At 40.1% G+C, this 16,455-nt stretch overlaps 2 protein-coding genes across 3 annotated transcripts; both read left to right on the forward strand.

Annotated features, from left to right (window-relative positions):
* Nucleotides 1-1,809: 1,809 nt before the first annotated feature.
* On the forward strand, nt 1,810-8,188 carry LOC146484697 (cytochrome P450 1A1-like). Of its 2 annotated transcripts, none has more exons than XM_085104443.1 (2): nt 1,810-1,929; nt 6,141-8,188. In XM_085104443.1, exon 2 carries the CDS (start codon nt 6,155-6,157, stop codon nt 7,547-7,549), a length of 1,395 nt encoding a protein of 464 aa, XP_084960569.1. In that variant the 5' UTR covers nt 1,810-1,929; nt 6,141-6,154; the 3' UTR covers nt 7,550-8,188. The 2 variants fall into 2 exon arrangements, with proteins under 2 accessions (XP_084960569.1, XP_084960568.1); XM_085104442.1 differs by lacking the exon at nt 1,810-1,929 and adding an exon at nt 2,660-2,909.
* Nucleotides 8,189-10,242: 2,054 nt separating this feature from the next.
* On the forward strand, nt 10,243-14,843 carry LOC146484698 (cytochrome P450 1A1-like). The gene is made up of 2 exons (XM_085104414.1): nt 10,243-10,387; nt 12,546-14,843. The coding sequence occupies exons 1-2, from the start codon at nt 10,243-10,245 to the stop codon at nt 13,955-13,957; spliced, it is 1,557 nt and encodes a 518-aa protein (XP_084960540.1). The 3' UTR covers nt 13,958-14,843.
* The last annotated feature ends 1,612 nt before the right edge of the window (nt 14,844-16,455 follow it).

The following is a 16,455-nucleotide window of genomic DNA, read 5'->3' on the forward strand; positions in this document are numbered from 1 at the left end:
TCTAACCGCTAGCTTAGCCGCTCCTTTTGACTCTCAAATGGTCTCTTACTTAGATCTTATCCACCAGTTTCTTTTGACCAACCAAAGGTAAATAATTTTTTCCAGCTTCTCGTTTGGCAAAAAAACCACAATTTTCACATACTAGCCACTTTTTTCTAACGCTGATATACGCGATGCAAAGCGGCAGATGGGCAGTCCCGTGACAATTCAAATGCAATCAGATTTCCGTCTGTTTCAAGACGGAAAACTGGCTAGAAAATACTTTACTTTTCATTTGTTTTTGCCACTGGCGTTACTGACCAAAAAGAAAACTCTCTCTGAGTCATTTAAGGCGTAAACTGTTGAGAAGTGGGTCAGAGGCCTAGTAAATCTACGTAGTTTGTACCGAGAGCTCAGCTGAGCCACCGTACGAAACGGTCGGAGTTCTGGAATGTGAAGACGCTCGACAAAAGAGGTTTGATCGATAGGCCAGCCCCGAGAGACGATACTGAAAGGATATGCTACAACAAAATAAATCTCATCATGAATTTTACAACGATTATAGAAATGTTTGGGACCGCCATATTTTTGAAATATGGTGGTAAAGATAAATACGGTTACAGAGTGACATTAATGAAATAGCTTAGATTAATTTGGTAATTAATTTTAATTAAATTTACGCCTCTCGACTTTCTTTTGGTTGCTCGTCGTGGTTCATTGTTTTAAGGGTGCATCTTAGTTACAAGAACAGTTCCTCTCCGACTGAACTAAGTAAAGCAAGTGCCGAAGAAGTTATAATTACTGCATTCAATATTTGGCAAACAACAAGGATAAAAAAATGACCTTCAAAACCAAAATAGAAGTTCCAAGAAGTTATGGACTTGACAATGAACTTTTTTGGCCAAGGATATTGCACAGGAAAGTCAACATTAACAATATTTTATCGCCGTATACCACAGCTTATCAGATGCCACCCCATAAATAATGTGACAAAGTCGGCAGGTGCAATACACAGCCAGATCACGTGCAAATTCGCGTGTAGCCAGTTAAGACATACTTATAGTCTACCCTTCTACTGTCATTTTTAGTAACAGAGGGTAAATAATCTCTCCATCCAAATTATTTATAGCACTGCTATCACTAATTGTTTATTATGCACCCTCGTTTAACTTAAATGGTCAGGCCCAGACGGTTTCGAAACTGGAACCACCTTCCGTACCAGTTTCAAGAATGACTAAAAAGGTTACGCGACAGCTTTCATTTTCACACACAGTCAGAATTTCAAAACCTAAAGAACCACCTTTTACGCAATACCAAACATAGAAGGTAGGGCGGGACAATACTGACAACTGCTGATTTCCGCTCAAATTTTAGCTTTCGTTACAGTGGTTTACACTTTAGGATTCTACCAAAGGTTAAAAAGTTAAATCACCTTGCAAGGAATAGCTATCCGTTCTTCCACGGGTCATACTTAATGTTGGTTTTGGCTAAAAAAAAATTAGAAATCTTAGATTGATTTTGCGCAAACTGACATTTACAAATCATTATTGCATGTCTCTGTGATTTATTACTGCTAATGCAGATGAGACATTGAGCCTTTTTACATTTTTCCAGACCTCCAAAGAAATTTCTTTAAAAGTTTCACCGATAAAATTTATTAAAAGAGGTTGAGGGTCAGAACACAGCAGCTCCCAAAACTTTAAAGCTCTATGTCTTGTCTTAAATGCTTAAGTTCTGGAGTCACGTAATGACGTTTAGCTTTGATCTTTCTGAGTTTCAGACAGCAGGAAACTATGAGAAGTGGCCTAATAGAGATACTGTCGTGTCGGGCTGTAGCTAAGTGGCCGCGCTCTTCTATTTAGAGCTACAAAGTGCGAAGTCTCAAACATATTTTGCAAATTTGACTGTCTGTCGTGGTTTGTCCAGGGGTTTTAAAACTGACCTACCTAGGTAGGTATTCCGTTGAGAAGGATCAGTATATTTATACTGCGATGGAGGTATTTGATCAATGTCCTAGCACGACGAAGTGTTGTAAAAATAGTATGTCTTGTGGGTATTGATAGCCGGAAATAGACTCTTACTGCCAAATTAAAGGCCACCAAGGCGTGTCGTCAATAACAGTAAACCTACAAGCTTTAAATCTCAGATCGACATCTCGATTCTCCCAACGGGATTTTACACAGTTCTTTGAAACATGTTTTGGGAGCCGGCATTGCAGGTTTGGCTACTGTGCAGAGACTTTGCTTCGTTCTCTTAAACTACATTCTTTGTTATGCAATGAAAACGTGCATAGAGATGAGACCGTTACCTACGGTGTGTGTGGCGAGGTTGTATTCGTAACGCAGTGCAGTGTAGGTCTCCGAAGTTAATGAGATCATCACCTAGCTAGCAATCAGTTTAAGTGATCGCGCTTGAGTTTGCCTTAAGTGAGCAATATCGCTAATGAGACTGAAAAAAACGTGATCCAAAGTGTTTTTTAACGCATCCTCGGAAGATCACGATAAATGACAGCATCCTTATGTAACACGCTAAAAAAATAACACAAAGAGCACTCGCTCAAAACGTGAACATAAATAACTCTCTTTATCAACGGAATAGCGTGATTATTGCCGATAAATAGATAAGGGCTCAATGAAGTGTAAACAATTTGTTGGCGTTAACTTATACTCAATCTCTTTTTCACTCGAGACCATTTGAACCTTGAACGCTAATCAGCAAGGAGCTCGCACGAACAAGAAAATTCAAAAGTTTGCATTTTCGTGATCTCCTGTCAGTCGCGATGGGCTTTTCGTTTTCAATCGAAGGATTTTCATTAGTGGGTCAGATTTTGATCTTTTGCTTTCTTCTTTGTGTATTTCTCTCCGGAAAAGCAATGTGGGAGTATTCTTTTTCGAAGCTTCCTCCAGGACCTTGGGGCCTGCCGGTCATAGGTAAGAATGGTTTCCAGATGGTGTATTTTTTTGTTTGATGAAGGCTAGTTCGTTTATTTTGGGGTGTATTAATTACCGGTTGTTTAAAACATTTTGCTTTTCTCGGCATCCATTATAAAAGCGTTTTTTTTGCTTTCACTAGGCAATCGGGTTTAATGAAAAAATTCCGCGTAGGCAGCCAACAGAAAAACCGCACGTGTACGTCCCATCGCACAAGCAACAAAAATTAAAATCGCAGAAGATTAGTTCAAGAAAGTCAACGAATTGGATCTCCTCTTTTGCTTACGAATAGAAGGATGGCGACATGTTCGACGCATATACCGCGCTAGGGTAGCAACTTTTTTTTTTCAAAAAATCGCGTCGCTTGCGAGTACACTGACGCAAAAAATCGCTCGGGTACAGCGTTCTAACTAAGTCACCCTGAATAAGGTCACGCAGAGATCCCTTAAACAAAAAACAAAAAAAGGAGCGACGACCAATTTAAATGTTAGCTTGACAATGTGGGTTGTGATATTTCATAAGTCAATACGAGAAAGGTAATGAATTAAATTCTGTATTGTACTGTGTAACTTCGGTAGTATTTCCTAATTGGCTAATTTCTAGAGGCCTTTTAAATATTGACATTTAACAATTAATGTAACTGAGTAACAAACTCAAAACTGATAAATTCACTCTGACGAATGTTCGACGCCGGTTCTCTTTTTGTTGTCTTATCTCAGCAATTGACTTTAATTTCCACATTAGAAAGACTCTTTGTTCTAAGATCCCAGATTAAAACTGAACTGAATGGTTGAATAACAATAAACTCATGGCCGTTGCATGACATTAGCGTGCGACTCAATGAGCACATCGCGTGCTGTTAGCCAAACTGCTATGGTGACAAAGTACGTTGTTTATTTTGGCGCTTTTACTGATTCATGACAGGTTAACTATACCCTCAAGTTTATTGACGCAAGACCTGAAAGTGTTATTTGTTCCCTTGTAATTTTACAAGGGAGTTGTTCGATCAACAGGTTGTGCCGGAGTGCAAGAGCAAGTTAACAATCAACCCCATTAGGCCGAATTCGACTTTACAAACTTGTCCCAGTAGCTGCAAATTCCAAACAAAGAATTATATCTTGCCTAAATAGCATCTTCTTATTTGCCGGTTCTTCACCATGATGTCGGGGTTCTGCTGATTCATGAAACTATTATGCAGCTCTCTCGTCCAAGAGATGCTCTCTAAGAGGCTCTTGTCCAAGAGTTACAGTTTCATGAGGACTCTTTCAAACCAGCGCCATTCGTCGGAGTAACAAAAATACGTTCTTTGGCAAACGTCTCATGATTTGATGTGTTTAGAGCGACATAAAAAATATTTGCCTGATCAGGCCTCCTTTTGTCGGTGTTTGATTGCATTTTACAGTGTAAATGTTTGCCAGTTTGTTAATTTGTATCATTATTAAGTGTGCTTTAATAGGCCAATTTCTTCAAAATTCAATTCGTCTGTTTTCCCTCGTACCTTTTCATTTTCACTAACCATACAAACAAAAGTTTTAAAAACGTATTCCCTTTACCGAGTGAACCAGCATGAAACGACGGCACTCTGATTCCGCTATGGGATTTATTCGCTATATCACTTCTCCAGCAATTGGCATCAGTACTGGACTAACTCAACTCGCTCCACAAAAGCGGCCAGTATTCGCCATGTTACAAACCTTATCACTCAGGCTACAACTCCCTCCGGCAAACGTAACTCGAACACTGGTGCCCTGCACGAGCTGCTTACCCGGCCACCATCTTTGGTGGTGATCAGTGGAGGTCCAATTATCCCTTCCTGATCAAGTCATTTGCCAAAGTGCAAATGATGTTAGATTTAACTCCCTGTGTAATCCGAGAGTAAAACGGTCTTAAGGAACTGTTAAAATGCGGTACCCTTTCAACTTGAACCCTAATATTTTGCGTGAAGTAGAGCCCAAAGTCCAACTTTCGTGAGTGACTAGACAGTTGCGTTTTTCAGAGAGATAGTGAATATTGTGAAACCTTTCAGCTCGGCAGGATTTGACTTACCTCTGCAACTTGATATTCGTACACGATTCATATAGTTTTTTTTTAATCCCCAACTACTGAACGAAAACTAAAGTAAACTTTCCGCGGCTGTAAGACTGAGAGAAAAGTCTTCAAAATACGATTACTCGTTACTTATTTATAAAGGGACAAACATTTATCAGCAGCTTCCTTTTTATCACAAAACGTGCAGGTGGGTTGATTTCATCAATATCCTCATTTCCATGAATCACGTCCGTGGTTGAGGCGACCAGCACGAATGCGTGATTTTGGCCTTGGCAAACGTGCTCACCTCCGTCCAGCCCGGAGGCTTAATAATAATTATAATAAAAATACATTTTACGGCAATTATAGAAACGTAAAGAAAGTGTTACCGCTATTTCTAAACAAAGGGAGGCATCTCACGCGATTGAACGTGACAATCGGATGTAGAAAAGCGGCTTTAAACACTATACCTGTTATATAATGTTTAGTATTTATAATAACACGCTCCAACCCCACGCAACCCTCCACCGCCCACCACGGTTCTTTAAGTGATCCAATTTCGTAAGTTCCCTGAGACGTAATTGTTCTTCACTAGCCACCGTATACTCAGTGCAGCCACACTTGACGGCTTTTTCTTGGGTGGAGAGGGGGAAGGGGGTGGTGGTAGTGATCCCTAGTACAGTGAAAAGATCCAAATGAGCATCAAGTATCATCGTAATACACCCCACTAACTTGAGTTCAAATATGCAGACGTAGTGTTAAGACATCCTCTTCAGTATTATCAGTCCTTCCTGAAAGAAGCGAACCATAAACAATAACTCAAATGACAACTGATTTGAAATGAATTTCCATATATCTCGAATCGCCAGTATAAACGCATCATGAGTACATGATAGGACTGAGTCACCGGCACAATGGGATCGACTTGTTGCAACGCCATTCAAAAACAAACAAACTCAGACTGAAATATTCCAGTAAAAAGAAGCTTTTGTTCAGTTATACCCTTACTTCAGTTATTGTGTCTACATGAGTAAAGAGCGAAAGGTTTTTAGTGCACACTGCGCATGATTACTCTTCAGTTCCAGGAGGGCTGAAACAGAGGCATTTCTCTATCTGTATAAATTGACAGTTCAAAATGTACCGCATGTACACTTCTTATTCGCACGTTATTTACCCAATTAATGCGTTTATCCTCTGTAACAGGTGCCCTCTTCCGTATGGGAAAGTACCCACATGTTGACTTCACAGAAATGGCAAAGAAGTATGGCGATGTGTTCAGCCTTATGCTTGGGAATCGTTTGGTTGTGGTGCTAAACGGAGTGGATGCCATCCAAGAAACCATCATCAAGCACTCGATTGCCTTCGCCGGGAGGCCAAAACTCCACACCTTCCAAGTAGCTAATCCCCAAGGAAATAGCCTTTCCATAGGTGATTACTCCCCCCAATGGCGGCTTTCTCGTAAGATCAGCGTTGGTGCCATTCATAACTTCGTAAAGAACACAGACGCTTTGGGAGAGAAACTGCTGCATGAATCTGAGCGCTTGATTCACTACTTCAAACAACAAGCGGGAAAGCCTGTAGATGCCCTAATAACCCTTAGGTGCGCCACAGCGAACATCATCCTCAACGCGCTGTTTGGAGTCGAGCGTTCGTACGACGACGAAGGACTCCGAGAAATGCTCACACGCGCTGACAATTTCCGAAAGGCGGTGACTGGTAGCAGCCATGTTGACTTCCTGCCGCTGCTAAAGTATCTTCCCAATAAAGCACTTTCAAGCCTTGCCCTGACAATGAAGGTTATATTGGGTGGTATCAGCCAGATGTTTGAGAAGAACAAAGAAACCTATGTGGACGGACAGGTTCGCAATATCGCAGACAGTTTTGTCAGCGTTGTCGAGAAAGAAACTGAGAAAGAGAAAGAAAATCGCACAGCAGGAGAAAATGCCCTATGCATGGCTCCAGTGCTCAGCGACGAACAAATCGTTCCAGCGTTGGCAGATCTGTTTGGTGCTGGTTTTGATACCTCATCCATGACCCTGTACTGGAGTTTGGCTTACCTGATGAAATATCCCGACATTCAGAGTCAGCTACATGACGAATTAGATCATGTTATCGGCCGAGAACGTCTGCCAACTATGGAAGACATAGAGTCACTTCCTCTTCTGCAAGCTACGGTATGTGAGCTGTTAAGGGTGACCAGCATCGCGCCTCTCTCAATGCCTCGATCCACGACTTCCGATACAACCATCCGAGACTTCACAATCCCGAAAGACACAATCGTCTTCATCAATCTGTGGTCAGTGCATCACGATCCTGAAGCCTGGAAAGACCCAGATGTTTTCAATCCCAAGCGATTCTTGGATAACGCAGGCCAGCTGATTGATCCCAAGTTCTTCGGGAGCTTCATGCCATTCTCGGGAGGTCGTCGTAAATGCCCTGGGGAACATCTGGTCTTGAAAACAGTGACCACTTTCCTTGGGGCGCTGCTTCACAGCTTCCGTTTTACACAGGATGGGTTGCCAGCCGAGTATCAAGGGATTAATCTTCAGGGACAGCCCGGCCTCACCTTGATGCCAGAGACATTTTACGTGAAAATAGAGGAACGAAATTAAAACGATTTAAACGATAACAAGACAGGAAATCGCTTATATACTTATCTGGTGTTACATTTTAGCCTGAATAATAGTAAAGTTTCCCTGCGGCCCAATTTTGAAGTCGAACGTTTCATTTGTATGACATCTTAATTACATATATCAGAAACTACGCTTTCGTACTAGAGTAATATGAATGCAATATTTTTATAGCTACAGGTTCAGTTTGCCTTCTTTAGCCGGCGGGGAATGGCAAACGCAGGCTCAAAACGATTGTTTTAGTACCAAGAAAACTAGAATTTAAGTAACCTACCTTTTTTTATGGTTTCGTACTAAAGTAATATGAATGCAATACTTTTATAGCTACAGGTTTGCCTTCTTTAGCCGGCGGGGAATGGAAAACGCAGTTTCAAAACGATTATTTCAGTGCCAAGGAAACTAGAATTTAAGTAACCTTTTTGTTATGGTTGATACGTATACGTTCATTATAGAGGCCTTTATTTAACAATAGGGTCAGCCCCATCAGTGTCGACAAACATTGGCATCAATGGGAGAATCATAAATACAATCGATATCAATAATCTGTATTAGATCTAGAAAATACTATATTCCATACCTTCAAGTCTGTCGTAAGTAATAATAAATAGATATATAAACTTGTCTGTTTTTTCTCATTAAGGAGACCTGAAATTTAGTTGACGTTTGCAGAGATTGGTGTTTACTGGGGGAAGCAACTCAATTAACGTTCTTCGGAACAGCGAACCAATAGTAGTGTATATCTGGAATGTTTAAAAGAAAGATAATAATTGAATTAAAGATAAGCTGGTGGCAATAACAAAATGGATCTTTGAAAGTAAAATGATCTTGAAGACTTTTTCTAAAGAGGTGTCTGAATCCCGTGGCGAGATTGCTACCACCTAAAATGAGATGCATTAAAAGTTATCTGTCAGTTGTTTTGTATATCTTGGGGTGAATATAAGGATCTTTTCTTTGCTTTGTAAGACTTCCCTCGTGTAGAATTGCCGATAAGAACATTACAAGATTCTTCAAGATTCATGCACTCTCAAGCACCCATGGCATTTTTCCAGAGATAGACCCCTTTAACTTCCCGCCAAAGCTGGGCTGCACAGCTTACTTGCTCTTGGATATTTGGACGTTTCCGGCGAAAGATGTGACTATTCTTGCCGAATGGAAAATCCTTCCTTTTCGTTTTTGAAATAGCTAGGAAATATAAGATCAGCGCCTAGTACTTCCAATCACACTATTTACACTAAAATCCGTGTTCCGCTGGACAATCTCTGGACCATGCAATAACTTTCATCCAATGCAAAGCCCGCACAAAAAGTATCTTTCGTTCGCGTCATAGCGTTGAATTTCAACCAATTTCCATAAATGTTGTTTAATTATAACTTGAATACAAACTATTCGTTTATAGTAAAGGTCAAGTTTGGCAGATTTTGTTCTGGCGCTCGAAAGCCGGGAAACAAAATTTGGAAAGTCATATTTTCTTTCGATTTAAGGGGTTTATAATATAGAGGGAATAATTACTGAATTCTGATTGGCCAAAATAGAAGGCATTTTTAATCGTGTGATTTTCAAGCGATAGAAAGATTCCAGAGTAGGAGAATCAAAATTATTGATGCCTAACATTTGGTTTAATTGTTGTTAGTTTGCTCATGAATTTAACTTGTATTTCCTTTTGATTACATGAATATAATAATCAACTTTTCTCACTTTCTCTGTTTTGTACGCTGAGGAATAGGTGAATTGTTTGTTTGTTTTGCTCATGGGTGAGTGTTTTTACTCCGGGCAACTCTACCCGGCCTCATGCGATTACATATACAAAAAAATATTGGTCTCTTGACCGTGCCTCTAACACGCTACATTCAATTTTAGTGATGTTGGTTCATGTAGATATGTATTCCAAGCTCCCTCGATCCTTGTTACACGATCGTCAAAGAAGGAGTGTAATCTCACATCATAAAAAAAAATGATCGCGTCACAAGTGGTCAGACAACTTACATTGTATACTCCAAAGGGCCAAATAAATCCTGACTTAGCCCAGTGTAAGGGTTAGAGTATGTTCTAGAAAAGTATATTTCCATAACAATATAAAATATAGTGGTGGTTTAATCAGAATTTGATGATCATTCGGTCATAATCACCAGGTTACTTGTTTCCCATTAATCAGTGACCTTACAGAACTACTTAATTAATATTTCCAAACAGCTGAAACCACGAAAGGTAGACTTCTAAGACCATAAGTTGTTGTTAAGTAAAATTTATTCTAAGCTGATTTTCCTTTTCCGGGATTAATTCTTTTTCCAATTGACAAATTGAAAACACGTTATATCCCCGCATATTCAATAACTATTGACGGCAGGCAGATAAAAGTGCTGCTAACCGGAAAATAATGATGTGCTTAAAACCGTACCATAATGATGCAAGTGCACCAATATCAGCATCTTCAAGTACCTTGTACAAACGTACATGAAATAACAAATAAGTGACTCTCAATGTCATTGTTTCGACTTAAGGACTAACGTGATAATTGCCGATTGTTAAATGAGGCGGAAACGATTTGTTTGCGTCATCTTTAACCTTTCCCTCTTAAAGATCTGTCCACTGATTCTTGAATGCAGACCGCAAAGTTCGAGTTGCGGAGAGGTTAGCAGACTGTTACCACAGCTTTTACGTTCAGTACAACGGTGACCATGAATTTGTTACTTGAAGATTGCTCTTTACTCTGGAAGAGTCTGTTCCTTTGCGTTCTGATTTGTGTGTTTCTTTCTGGAAAGGCGATATGGGAGCAAGGTTTTTCTAAGCTACCTCCAGGACCTTGGGGCCTGCCAGTAATAGGTACGGTAAGGCTTTTTGTTTTGTTTACTAGAACTGTTCATGTATCGAGAAAACAGTTACAGCTCAGACTCCTCAGAGCATCATTAGAGGACTAATTCAGGCTAATACGAAATGAAAGTCAGAATAATTATTTGAAAACAGCCACTTGGCGAGCAAGCCTACGTTTAGAGTACTGACGCCTGAAAGTGACTGGTATACATGGGCGATAAATATATGTCAAATCTGTTTTAAGCAATTTATAATATAAGTTGTAAATTTTTACTGCAAACGTGTCCGGTTTGTATATAGAAATTATGAATATTTTATAATACAGATTTCAAAAGAGATAAAAATCGTTTCCCTGTTTAGGGACCCATATTAAGAGGGGAAAAAAAACTTTTCGCGTCTGGTAAGTTATCGCTTTTTTCGAGAAAAATTCTAGAAAAAATCCGTTGACTCTCTTTCTTCGGCGTAATTACTCTTGGTTGGTAAGAAAGACCCTTTGTTCTCAAAATCACCCATGAAACAGCACACTGAATAAATAATTATAGCCAGAACGCATGATGCCCATTGCATGACACGAGCGTATCGGCAAAGTGAATACATTGTAACTTGCGTGTGGTTAGCCGGCCGACTACGATACGAATTATGACGAAGCATAATTATTTTTATATTCCTCTTTTCCGTAAAAGATAAACAGACCAAAGTATGACCTCTCACTACACTTTTTATCTTATTTATCAAGTCCTTTTTGGGCCAGTGCTCCCAGTAGTCTAACCGGCAAGGAAATCAGCCATTTAACGACTGTAAAAATGCGTTTCCTACCAAACAGTTGATAAAGAGGGAAGACTTTATCCACAGTTCCTAAAAGTACAATTCAGAATGGTGTAAAGAAGAATTTTAAAAGAATCAAAACAATAGTAAAGGTGTAACATGGTTTTCTAAACTCTACAAAATGTATATGCTCGAGAGCAAGCCTCTCTTGTTCGAGAAATTAATGTTTAATGACAGTGTCTTGGATCTCAAAACTCCTGCGACGGTTTTTCGGTCCCGTTAGTTTAATTTGTTTTTGTTTTTTTTTTGTTTTTTTCCTTTTGTCTTTATTGTGTGTGTTTGAAAAGACCAGTCTATTTCTTAACCTTGCAAGATTTTCAAAAATTTAGGCTGGGTTAAGATGCCGAACTTTTCATGAGCCGAACTCGCTTAAATACCATGAATTAAGTTCAGTTTAATTTGGAACGGCTCAGCCGAGAATTTCGGCTTTGAAACGGCTTTGATTCAGACGTCGAACTTTTCATGAGCCGAACCTAATACATAAATTATTATACGCTATGTTTACACTTTACCTGAAAACAACCGGCATTTCGATTTGTTTTCCTTCAAGAAAATTAAGTTCCGCATCTAAATCAAAAGGCGGGATTTTCGTGATTACGACCGACCTTCATTTGAGTTAAGTTCGGCTCGTGAAAAGTTCGGCCTCTAAACTTGGCCTTAGCTTTCAAAATTATTATTGAAACTCGAATTTCTAGTAATGAGCATTGTGCAAGTAAAGCCAACTTGTGGAGCCTGAAATGTTTTCGCGACATTTTAGGAGAATGAACGTCATATCATCATCTACATCAAAAGTCATAACGACCGTGGTCCGCCGTGTTCGTATTACCGCCAAACACTACGGGCAAGTGCGTGGCTTACTCAAGTCAATGCAAGATCATTCCGTGCAAGTTCCCTGAGCTGCTGTCATTGCTTTATTGAATTTCAATGTGATTGAATGGTGACGAGCTTAGAACTTTTACCAAAAGATTCAGTTTAGTGGTGTTTCTTATTTCCCGGGTAACAGCGCGCGATGGCTTGTTAGCGTAACGCGAACTGATCGCGAATGTCACGAACATTTAGAGTTGTTCTGATTGACCTTTCTATGGCTTTTGGTGGTCGAGCGATTGTGAAAGATCCCGGTCATATTCTGATACAAACACCAGCGAAAAGTCCTAACAAACCGTGCACCTTAATGCTTTGTATCGCAACTATTTTCAGCGAGACTGACAAAACCAGCGCACTTATCATTTAACCTAACCCAAGCATTAAAAATATCTATTCTTATGAATTATAACTCAGCTGCCTCATTGAATTTTCTTCCCGGTTAGAACTGACCCTGAATTATTTTTTCTTATTCTTAAATCAGGTGCAATTTTTCACCTGGGAAGGAACCCACATCTTGACTTCACCAAAATGGCGAAAAAATATGGGGACGTTTTCAGTCTGATGCTTGGGAATCGTTTGGTTGTAGTTCTGAACGGAGTAAAAGCCATCAAAGAAACCATAATTGAGCACTCGATTACCTTTGCTGGGCGACCTCAGCTGCACACCTTTAAGCTTGCCAATCCTCAAGGTAACAGCCTAGTTCTAACGGATTACTCACCCAAATGGCGGATTTCAAGAAAGATTAGTGTCTCGGCCATCCACAACTTCGTACAAAATACCGACTTCTTGGAAGAGAAACTACTGCAGGAATCTCAGCGTTTGATTGACTGCTTCAAGCAACGGAACGGGAAGCCTGTGGATGCTCTAATAATTCTAAAGCGTGCCACAGGGAACATCATCCTCAACGCACTGTTTGGAGTCGAGCGTTCGTACGACGACGAAGGTCTCCGAGAAATTCTCATCCTCCCCGAAAATTACCGACAGGCGGTGCATGGCAGCGGCCACGCTGATTTCCTACCACTGCTCAAGTATTTTCCCAATAAAACGCTCTCACGACTTGTCCAGACAATGAAAACCATGTTAAATGTCGTCGACAAGATGTTCAAGACGAACAAAGAAACCTATGTAGACGGACAAGTTCGCAATATTGCCGACAGTTTTATAAGCGTTGTCCAGAACGAAACTGAGAAAGAAAAGGAAAATCGCCCAGCAGGAGAAGACGCTCCGGTGTGCATGGCTCCAGTACTTAGCGACGAACAGATAGTTCCAGTGCTTGCTGATCTGTTTGGTGCCGGTTTTGAGACCTCGTCCATCACACTCTACTGGGGTCTGGCGTACCTGGTGAAATATCCTGACGTCCAGCGCCAGCTGCATGATGAATTAGATGAAGTGGTTGGTCGTCAACGGCTGCCAACGCTTCAGGATATTGCTTCACTTCCTCTTCTCCAAGCAACAGTCTACGAGCTGTTAAGGGTGACCAGCGTAGTTCCTCTTGCAATGCCTCGGTCCACGACCACTGAGACAAGCATTAGGGGCTTCACAATCCCAAAAGGTACCCTGGTCTTCATTAACCTTTGGTCAGTGCATCGCGATCCCGAAACCTGGCAAGATCCGGATGTGTTTAATCCCAAGCGTTTCCTGGATGGCTCTGGTCAGCTGATTGATTCCAAGTTCTTCGGGGGCTTCCTGCCATTCTCAGGGGGTCGCCGTAAGTGTCCTGGTGAAGCTTTGGTGTTGAAATCAGTTACGTGTTTTCTTGGGGCGCTGCTTCACTGCTTTCGTTTTACACAGGATGGTTTGCCAGCCGAATATCAAGGAATCAATCTTCAGGGTCAGTATGGCCTCAGTCTGTTGCCAGAGAAGTTCTTTGTTAGGCTAGAGGAGCGTCCTTAACTGAAATGTGAGCAATTAAAAGAAACGTTCAAGTTGCTCAAACACTTACCGATATTATAAGAAAACGGTGTTTGCTAAATGGGCTATTGGAAGTCGCATTTTTTCTTTTATTTTCTTTCTTTTAATGGTGATATTTTAGAAATTAGAATTGGGTAACTCTGACATAACTGAACACCCGAACACTTTTAGAGGTGCCGCTTTAACCTTAGCTTCTTTAACGACATGGTTACCATTGATTGTAGTAATGTTCGAAAATTAGTCTCATAGCAGCTTAAAATATTAATGTACCGCAGGTTTTCTGTGTACCGGTTATGGTTCAGTTTTGTACACGGTGGAATTTTTTTTTTTTTTTTTTTTCACAGGCCGGGAGCCAATTGGGTTGGGAAGCCATATTTTCCTTCGTTATTTGGGAAAAAAATTATGGGTATCGGGATCGTAACCCTAACACGTTACATTCGATTTTACTGATGTTGGTGTATGTAGATGCGTATCCCAAGCTCCTTCCCTGTTGCACTGTTTATATAAGCTCCTTCCCTGTTTATATCTTTAAAATTGGTGACCTCACAAGTGGTACAACTGGCATCACGGTATACTCCCAAGGGCCAGAGCATTATCCTGCAGTTAGCACAGTGTACGGGTTAATAGTCTTTCTAGAAATCTATTTTTCCATAACAATATCAACTATAGTAGTGGTTTAATCAAAATTTGACGATCATTCGGCTCATTAATCAGTGATCTTTCCGAACTACTTAATTAATATTTCCAAACAGCTAAAATCACGAAAGGTAGACGTCTAAGACCACAGGCTGTTGTTAAATAAACTTTGGTCCAAACAGATTTTTCTTTTCTGTGATTAATTCTTGATCCAATTGACAAATAGAAAACACGGTATAATTCCCCACATATTCAATAACTTTTGACGGCTGGCAGATAAAAGCGCTGCTAACCAGAAAACTGAATGATTAGCTTAAAACTGTTCCGCGATACTGCTAGCCTCCCACGCAGTCGTTTTTAGGTCACTCACAAAAAGACTGCGTGGGAGGCTATGATGCTGATAGTCCAACGATATCAACATCTTGAACGCCCTTATACAATCGTACATGAAATAACAAATCATAGGGACTAAAGTGATAATTGCCGAGTGTTTAATATTAGCGGAAACGATTTGTTTGCGTCAGAGCCGTTCTCTCTTATAGATCTGTCCACTGATTCTTAACGCAAACCGCAAAGTTCGAAATGCGGAGAGCGAAGCGGACTTTACACGGTTTTTACGTTCCCTACACCGGTGACCATAAATTTTTCCCTGGACGAATATTCTTCAGTCTGGGCTGAGTTGCTCGAAGCATGGTTAGCGCTAACCATTGGTTAAGAGGTATTAAAACCTATAGGTTGTCATAGTATTTAACCTGGGTTAGGGCTAACCATGCTTCGAGCAACTGGGCCTTGGAAGAGTAGAAGTGACGTCTACTTTAAGTAACATGTAAATTTGCTGAGCACGGAGGTGGGCAACATATAATCGCAACCAGTTGCAAGAAAATGTTGACCGTATAACTTGGCCTTTATTTGTTTTCCGTTGAGACATCGCTCGTGTTACATTTGACAACATTTTTATTGTCTGTATTCTTGTAGACAACAGCTACAAGCCAATCATCGCGCGGGAATTTTGACAGTGATCGTAGAAACTGTTTCAGTTGGGGAGTAGCTAACAAATAAAGGTTTTCGCAGGAAAGCAAAGGGAGCGGCGGAAATTGAGCCTACAAAACTGTCCTACGAAAAATCTGATAAAGACCGTGGCAAGTGACCTCAACCAGGTTAAAAACGCTAGAATTTTAGAACTTTGTTTTGATATTTGTCAAAATATGTCGCCTCTAGAAATCCAGTAATGGCGAGTAATCGATCACAAATCGCAGTGAAGCAACTGACATGCTGTAATATTTTGGGGGTCAGAAATTCCTTCTGGAATAAGGGTTAGTTTGGAAATATTGTAGTTTTAAAAATTCTTTCCGGATTAAACTCTAATTTAGAGGATCACAATTTTGTGTGCGTACACCTTTTTTATAAGAACCTTTTTTTTATAATAACGTCGAGACTGAGATTAACTACAATTTAAGAACATACTAAAAACATTACCCAGGCTGAGAGTCAGTTAAGAACATTTTTATTGATTGATTGATTGATATATAGCAGTTTATTGTGAAAATACGCTTAGCTTTTGTGAGACCAGTAAGCTAGGCTTACCAGCTAGTTTACAGGTATTTCACACTAAATGATTAAGATAACTAACACAAATTAATTATTACAACCAAATGATTTTAAACCGAACAGTATAAATACGGATAAAATCATACATAGAAAAATGCAGTCGATATTGTACAATTAACCCAAATAATCACAGGTGTCTTGGTCGACTTGGTCACGTCCACATGGCCATTTATTGAAATACTATAACAGATAACTACGAACATCTTAAGAACTTTTCAGGCTCAAATTGCCAGAAA

This window comes from Pavona decussata, unplaced genomic scaffold, assembly GCF_977016875.1.
Source record: "Pavona decussata unplaced genomic scaffold, jaPavDecu1.1 SCAFFOLD_31, whole genome shotgun sequence".
NCBI classification, from domain to species: Eukaryota; Metazoa; Cnidaria; class Anthozoa; order Scleractinia; family Agariciidae; genus Pavona; species Pavona decussata.